Source organism: Aphanomyces invadans (assembly GCF_000520115.1).
Source record: "Aphanomyces invadans strain NJM9701 unplaced genomic scaffold supercont1.9, whole genome shotgun sequence".
Taxonomy (NCBI): domain Eukaryota; phylum Oomycota; class Saprolegniomycetes; order Saprolegniales; family Verrucalvaceae; genus Aphanomyces; species Aphanomyces invadans.
This window is the reverse complement of record NW_008580154.1, coordinates 1,610,165-1,617,909: the sequence shown is the minus strand read 5'-3', so window position 1 is coordinate 1,617,909 and position 7,745 is coordinate 1,610,165. Positions and strand designations below refer to the sequence as shown.

The following is a 7,745-nucleotide window of genomic DNA, read 5'->3' as shown; positions in this document are numbered from 1 at the left end:
ATTGACACCAACGTTGTTCACACTATTTGTAGGGAACTTGAGGTGTCGGCGTCATTTATCCATAACAATAGAAGCATTATTTATTTTTCTGCCATGGATTCGATTGGTTTATCTTCGTGCGTGCCCTTTGGACACTGGTTGGTGTGTTGTCGGAATGGCGTTTTCAGCGTGCTCGACGGCGGCAGTCCGCGCCGCTCTTGCCAAAGCGTGCGTGGAGCTTGGCGCGAACGAGGATGTGTACCAAGTCGACATTTACCGCCGTCTGGCGCAGGAGGCCAAAGTGTTGTACGACACGGAGAAGATTCGCGACCGCGTGAAGGAGCATCCACTGACTGCGGACATGGCAAAACAACACCCGCAACTCGTCGAGTTTGTTGTGGAAGACTCTGCCATCCATTGCGACACCAATCGAAACGTATTCATGGAAGGCGTAGTCACGTTTGACAGGTCGTTGGCTCATGCAACCCAACATCAACACAGCAAGAAGAAGGCCAAAGTTGACCACGACCGCATGCAACTCGTGTACACGTACGACCGTCAGTATGCTGGCAAACAATTTGGCACAACCGTGGCGTTTGGCGTGCACGTTGTGTTTGGGTACGGACAGAAAATCCCGTTGGTCGAGTGCGCATTTCGCACATCAGGGCGATACCCCGTGAGTTACTATGCCCGTCAGGCGGAACAGGACTGTGCATCGCCGAATGACGACGCTAAAGTCAGCGACGGAGACGATGGAAGCGATGCCGAAGAAGGTGGCACGGACGAAGGGAACGATGCGGCCGGCGAACCCGATGACGCCGACGCTAGCAACGATGCGAGCGATGACGAAGAAGTCGAGAACGCCGACGACGAAGCTAGCTGTGGCGACGCGATGGAAGTGCGGGTACTCGGAGATGACGAAAAGGACTGGGAATACGTCGAATCGTTCGAGTTTCAACAAGAGACACTCGAGCAAGTGTGTGCATGGCTCGCGGAACCGAGCGCCCTAAAGGTCGAACTCTCGCCGCAGGACGCATTGAGTTTTGTGCTTGTCATGCCATTTCATGAGGACGAATTTGCCGTCGACGACCGAATATTCGACATCGTGTTCAACGAAGACAGCGACGACAGTGACGATGGCAATGACGGGAGCGGCAGTGGCGAAGACGACGCATAACGAGTCTGGCAAGCAAAGTGTAATGTGAATCTATGTGCCCCAGGTGACCTAGCGCAGGACAAAAACCCGACATGTTTGCCGATAAAGCTGCACGAGTGCTATGGGCGGCAATTTGCAAGCTCTTTCGCATGTGCTTGGCCCGACGTTCACACGACGAGCACGGACGACGGCTACTATGCGAAAAGCGTGCATCGCGACGTCCACGCGTTTTTCGATAGCCCACTGCAGACGCACCATCTCGAAGTCGACTCGCCGCGTCGTCCTTTAGACATCCAGCCACGTGATGATCGGACGTCGTCATGAGCGTTCGCCTGGCGTCGTCCACGTCAAATCCGATTGTGGAATCCCCGCAAGCCCAGTCATGTCGACGACCGACAAACCATAGGAGGATGGATACCATGTGTATGAACATGTCGTTCGAATGGTGCAGGATGCGCATCCCAATTCATACATATACCATCCAACTTGATCCCTTTTCAAACTCGCCACGTCATCGTTCGCCCATGGTCAAGAGTGCATTTGAGTCGGAAATGTCGTGTCCATGTTGCGCGATGGACCTCCCGAGCTTGGAAACGCCCGTCAGCAAACGTCCCAAATGTGAAAGCCGAGCAACTTCGTTTTCAACCTTTCAAACGCAACTCAACCATGAACAACGCTAGCAAAGATATCAACGAGCGTTGGTTTGCAAGTATGGCGTGAGTCCTGCCCATCGTGCACGCACGCTGGATAGCGCGGAGAACCCGTTGGGCTCACGTTTGACATGGCCGATAGCTGTCGAGTCTTCAGCCCAAATCGACGCGGCCACTGGACCAAACGACCTGGCGATGCAAAACTCGCCTTCTTCCGAGCGAGTTTTAGAGACACGAAAGTCCCCAGCGTCGATGGCGAATTGTTGGATGCCGCCGCAACTGCCGGGCGTGAACGACGTGCGACAACCGCAATAATGCGATGGATACGCCAAGGATGTTTGCGTTGCGGTGGCCAAGTGGTTTTGACAACATGTCCATTTTGTGCCGACCATCATGTTCAACGTCGTTTCGGGCAGCCTAGGCGCCGGAAACGGTGGCACGAATCCACTGACAGGATGCACAAACTCGTGCCACCAATCTAGTGATGTCTAGTTGTGAGACTGCATGCTTCACATCGAGAGCCTCCATGGCTCCATCTTACGCTTGGAAAGGACGATGCAAAACTCCAATGATAATGTACCGACCTCACCACCATGCACGTTTTCGTACCAATTGATCCTTTGCTTCTGTGAACGACCAATTGTAGTCAGAACCATGGAGGCGTTCGCGGCAGTCGCGCTGGGTTGTTCCCGTAATTACGGGCAACGCGTCCTATCTGTGGACGCGTGCTCCTGTACGGCAATCCGTAGCGTCGTCCTTGCGGCAGATAAAGGGTGCATGCCCACAGTATCTGCGTGGATGAACGCATCCGGGGACTGACGTGCAGGCCACGGGGAGGGGAATGAAGGTTTACTGCTGAACGAGCGCACAACGTGCTGCTTGGCCCAACAATGAGCAGCACAACAACACCTGAGATCCATCAACATCAGCTCCACCACGCCCCATTTCTTCTTGGTGCTCTGTTGCAACGACCACAAAGTCATCGTAAATGGACCCTTGGACACGTTGCTCGCGAGTGAGCGCGCAGATCGACCCACGCCGTTGTCCCGACCAAGATGGCCCTGTTCGTCGTGCCACCGCCATGAAAATCTTGTAATTGGCGAGACATTGGACGCCACGGATTAGGTGGAAAATGAAACCACCGTGCCGATTTGGTTCCGTTGTCATATTTATGGCCGCGGCGTGTTGCCATGGAGGCATCTGTGGAGACGCTCGTGTACCAAATGGAGGATGACGACTCTTCCATCAAGCATGATGCGATAAGGAAGTTGCGCGAAATCGCAGCCGAATTGCCCCGGCAATCGACCGTGCCCCCGTCCTTTCCAGTTCGAAATGCACGGCGGTTCCTCAACTGTCTTCGTCGACGCCTGCACGACACAGACCGTCGAGTCGTCGTCGAAGCGCTGCACTTGGTGTGCGACTTGATGCCAGTCCTCAGTGCAGAAAACAAGGCGCACTTAGCCCAGATCGTGCTTCCGCCGCTGCTGACACTCTTGCCGGCGGACGACGACTGGCGAGATGGCGCTGCCTTTCCCCAAACAGCCCTGCATGTGCTGTGGGTATATGCACAAGACGGCAACGACTTGAGGCCAATCATGGACCTCCTCATCAACCAAGGGTTGAATCACGACGATGGAATTGTCCGAGAGTCGGCGATTTTGGCAATCAAGCACTTGATGCTATTGAATGCCACGGCGACGCACGCGTGCACCTTGGACTATCGTACGTGTTCTTGATCGATCGATAGCCCTTTGTTGAACCCGTCCAACGCACTAGACATGCTCGTCGAGGTCCTGATCCCGTCCATGGAAGACGACGAAGAAAGCACCGTCGTCGCGGCAGAGGAGACGCTCGGGTGGATACAAGGCCATCTTGGCAACGAAGCGTTCGCCAAACTCGCACAAAGGCTCAACGGACGCGACAAAGCGATCCTTGTCGATCACAAACCCTTCATAGCCAAGTTCATCCCGGAGAAAAACGCCCACGATTCTCGCGCGACAGCGTCGCAACTGCAGTTTGACTTGGTGCCCAAGTGGATCGTCGACGTCTTGACCGCGTCGACAGCGTCAAGTCCAGAGAAACTGGTCGCCATGGACAACTTGACTCAACTGGTGTTTGACGCTGAAATATTGACTTGTCAGTGGCAATCGCTCCTGGCGTTCTTGCTGTCGCTGTGTGTGGTCGTGCCTGCCGACTCCCACCGCCTTGTTCGCTCCACGCTGGAATGCATACGGCACGTCGTCCAAGCAATCCAGAACAGGATTGGGACCGTCGACGGCGTATTCCCCGTCCTCGTCGAAGTACTGTCCGAGATGCCTCAAGATGTCGTCCTGCTTGACCTCCTGCAGCTACTATTCCAGTACGACCGCGGCGTGTGCGGCAAACTCGCGCCAGCCTTTCAACACCATTCGTCCCGTGTCCGTGAACAAGCTTGTCTCGTCCTGCTCATGTTCATCCTCCGCCACCCCAACGAATCTCTGCCGGTCGCGCCGTTGGTTCTGCATCTGGGACGGCTCCTCAGTGACCCGAGCGTCCGAGTACGCCAAACCGCCATGGAAGTCTGCGCGGTGCTAAAACATGTTTTCAAACTCGACATGATAGCACTCCTACGATCCAACCAAGATGAGCACGCTGATGCCATCGACTGGCACGTGCTGCAACGGCGGCTACATCAATCTTTTGTGCCAGTGCTGACAGCGCGAGGGTCCGTGTGTGTGGACCCGTCGTCACCAGTGCACGACGTGCTACCACCTCGGGGGAACATGGACAAGTCGCAAACGTGGTTACCCAACGAATCGATTGATGGCGGCGATGGATCCCCGTCATGGAGTTCGACTCCTCCGTCGACTGTATCGGCCGTGCAGCCAAGTGCCCACGACATTGCCAAGAGCTTGGCCACACTCAAACAGCGGTCTCTGCAAAAACGAATTGGCAAGTCTGTCGACGCTGCCCGGACATCCGCGTTAACTCCAGTTGAAGGGGGAAAGTACTTACCCACCGGCGAACGCGTGCATCGTCTTCGCCTTCCCGCACAACTTCCTGCGAGCGATGCCTCATCCACAGCGACACAAGGTCGCGGTGACGACGACCGCCCCATCAAACCTATGGTCCAACAGAGCAGAACCGACAAGCCAGGGTTGACAGATCGACCTCGTGTACAAAACGTGTCGGATTCCATCGATTCGCGGCCGATACATCCACTGCAAAGGCAGCACACCCGCGAAGACTTTGCGGCAGCTGACGACTGCGACGACGGCATGTACTACTCGCCACGGACACATCGAGCACGGACAGTCACGCCAGTGCAAGGGGAGGTACTCCACGACGACGACGCACACAAGACTTGGCACACTCTTGAAGGCGAATCACTACAGCAACCACGCGTGGCTGCCAAGCGCACCGTACCGTCCGCCCCATCCATGAAGGCCGACACTCCGTACGAGCGCATCGACGTCGAACCCACGCCTGACATGACCCCACATGCGAATCCTCCGGCCCCACGTGTAATGACCCTGGCCACGCGAAAGCGCCTTGAAGCCAAACGAGCCAAAGATGCCGCGGCCGCCGTAGCAACTGCCGATTCGTTGCCAACGTGTGCGCACGGGCGCCTCAAATCAGGCGACGAACTTCGCGCGGCGCTGCGGGCTGGCAAACAAGAGTACGTGCCGACAACCGAGTTGAGCTTGTATCCGTTGACCGGATCGGCCAAGACAGAGTTGGCCAAGTGTGTTGAGCTCTTGCATGCGTCAGACTGGGAAAGAAACTTTGAAGGGCTTACGGACCTCCGCCGCATCGCGGTGCATGCCCCAGACGTGGTCGGGGGCCAGCTCACGACGTTGGTGGATCAAGTCGTCAAGCAAATTAGCAACTTGCGCTCGAGCATTGCAAAGAACGCCATGTTGGCCATCGAGACGCTGTGCGTGTCGCTGACGAGGAAAATGGATCCAGAAATGGACACGGTGCGTGCTCACGGCAACCCCTGTCGTGCCAGCCGTCCACTTACACCTCCCACTGCAGGTCATCCCGTTGCTCTTGAAACGAGCCGCCGACACGAACGCGTTCTTGAGCGAAGCGGCAGCACAGACACTGGCAGCCGTTGTCCAAACATGTTCGGCGGGCAAGGTGCTTGCAGCGTTGTTTCCCCATGCAACATCCAAGCACGTTCTCGTGCGCAAGCACGTACGAGACGTCGCCGTCCGTCGTGGTCACCATACTATCCACTAACCGAGGCAGCTACGTTGCAGGTGGCAGTCGTGGTGGGCACGATATTGCTTGCCGAAGGACATGCTGGTCGCCTCGAAGGTTTCCGGGACTTCGACCGGTGCCTGTCGTTGTTGTGTGCGTTGGTGGGCGACTCGAACAACGAAGTTCGCGATGCTGCCAAGCCCACGTTAATCTATGTCAAGTCGCTCAAGTTTGTCGATTCGGCGCGGCTTCAGCGCGCAGTCCCAAGTACGACTGGCGTCGAGTGATGGAGAGCGGCCGGTCTCACATGTGTTGCAGATGCCACGTTGGTCCGTGTGGAGCACGTGCTTCAGAGCACGGTGGTGCCAGACGACGTCACTCGCGCGGCCTCGGCCCAGGAGAAACAGCTTGTAGGGTCCAAGCATGCCACCAAGGCACTCAAGCCGACCGTCGATGTAGCTGTTGCAGCCCATGGTAGCATGCAGGACGAGCTGTCGACGATGGTCGTTGCGCTCGAAAGCAGCAACTGGAAGGATCGGTACGATGCCGTCGAAGCATGCAAATCGTTTGTGCACCACCACGCGTCGAGTTTGTGTCAATCGGGTAAACTCGTCCAGTTGTTTGACACGTTCAACAAACGTCTTGACGACGGCAATGCCAAGGTGCGTGACGATCTCGTCCGTCGGTCAATCAACGAGTGGCTGTGCGGCGTCCGTCCATGTAGGTGACTCTGTGCGCGCTCGACACACTCGTCGACGTGATCCCAGCACTCGGAAACGGAGTCGACGCTGTCCTTGCCAACCTCGTGCCGACGTTGACAAAAAACTTGGCGGCCAACAATCAAAAGGTCGCCGTGGCGTTGTTTGTCCCATCGCCTGACCGTGTGTCGAGCAGGTGGTGGGGTTGGCGGATCAAGCGCTCGATTTGCTCTGCCAACACGTCGACGGAAAGTTTGTGTGTCCGCCGTTCGTCGTGGCCGCTCGAAGCGCCAACGGACGAACGAAGCCAGTCCTGATCGACAAGATCACACGCGTCACGCCCGCCATGACGTCGTCGACGCTTGCACGGTCTGTCCGACAGGTCGAGCGACGACGGACGTTCATCTTTCTGTAGCTATGTCCTTCCACTCGCATTCGACCTCTTGAAAGAGAGCAAGACGGACATCCGGGACGCGACACAGACCCTCGTCCGCGCGCTGTTCGCGTCGATGGGGTCGGCCATGCTCGATTCCGCATACAAGCTCCCCAAGACACACCAAGACAAGCTCGGCGGCATCCTCGGGGTGCGCATCTGACTCGAGTGGAGGCATGTCTTGCGCACCCCCCCCCACCAGCTTTTCCTCCTCGCCTGCACAAGTCGCCACGATCCGATCCACCAACCCAACGTTTACGTCGTCGTCGTCTTCAGCCAACACGGTCGTGAGCGACGACGTTGCAGCTTGCGTCGAGGCATCGAACATGGACAACCACGAGCACGACGACACAAGAAGTACACTCATACATGTATACAAAATTGTTGGTTAATGTGCAAGATGCATCACGAGCTACGATGCTCGATTAGGGGGCAGAGGGACAAGGGGTCATCGTCGGCGTACGACTCGTAGTTGGACGGACTGTCGTCGTCGTAGTTGGACGGACAGTCGTCGTCGTAGTTGGACGGACAGTCGTCGTCACAATGGGCGTCTTTGTCGTCGTCACAGGAGCAGCGGTGGTGGTAGGCGCCTTAGTCGTCGTCACAGGAGCAGCCGTTGTCGTGCAAGGAGCGGCAGTGGTGGT

At 56.7% G+C, this 7,745-nt stretch overlaps 2 protein-coding genes across 2 annotated transcripts; both read left to right on the top strand.

Annotated features, from left to right (window-relative positions):
• The first annotated feature begins 115 nt into the window (after positions 1–115).
• H310_05653 (hypothetical protein) lies at positions 116–1,313 on the top strand. Its single transcript, XM_008870419.1, has one exon. It carries the CDS (start codon positions 155–157, stop codon positions 1,154–1,156), a length of 1,002 nt encoding a protein of 333 aa, XP_008868641.1. The 5' UTR covers positions 116–154; the 3' UTR covers positions 1,157–1,313.
• Positions 1,314–2,934: 1,621 nt separating this feature from the next.
• H310_05652 (hypothetical protein) lies at positions 2,935–7,691 on the top strand. Its single transcript, XM_008870418.1, has 8 exons — positions 2,935–3,507; positions 3,562–5,744; positions 5,803–5,964; positions 6,030–6,237; positions 6,289–6,632; positions 6,695–6,817; positions 6,865–7,037; positions 7,084–7,691. Exons 1-8 carry the CDS (start codon positions 2,976–2,978, stop codon positions 7,262–7,264), a joined length of 3,906 nt encoding a protein of 1,301 aa, XP_008868640.1. The 5' UTR covers positions 2,935–2,975; the 3' UTR covers positions 7,265–7,691.
• Positions 7,692–7,745: the final 54 nt, after the last annotated feature.

Coding starts and splice junctions, on each gene's coding strand:
- H310_05653 (XM_008870419.1), top strand. CDS start 155: ATGGCGTTTTCAGCGTGCTCGACGGCGGCAGTCCGCGCCGCTCTTGCC.
- H310_05652 (XM_008870418.1), top strand. CDS start 2,976: ATGGAGGCATCTGTGGAGACGCTCGTGTACCAAATGGAGGATGACGAC. Junction 5,745..5,802: donor TGGATCCAGAAATGGACACG/GTGCGTGCTCAC, acceptor CTCCCACTGCAG/GTCATCCCGTTGCTCTTGAA. Junction 7,038..7,083: donor ACGTCGTCGACGCTTGCACG/GTCTGTCCGACA, acceptor ATCTTTCTGTAG/CTATGTCCTTCCACTCGCAT.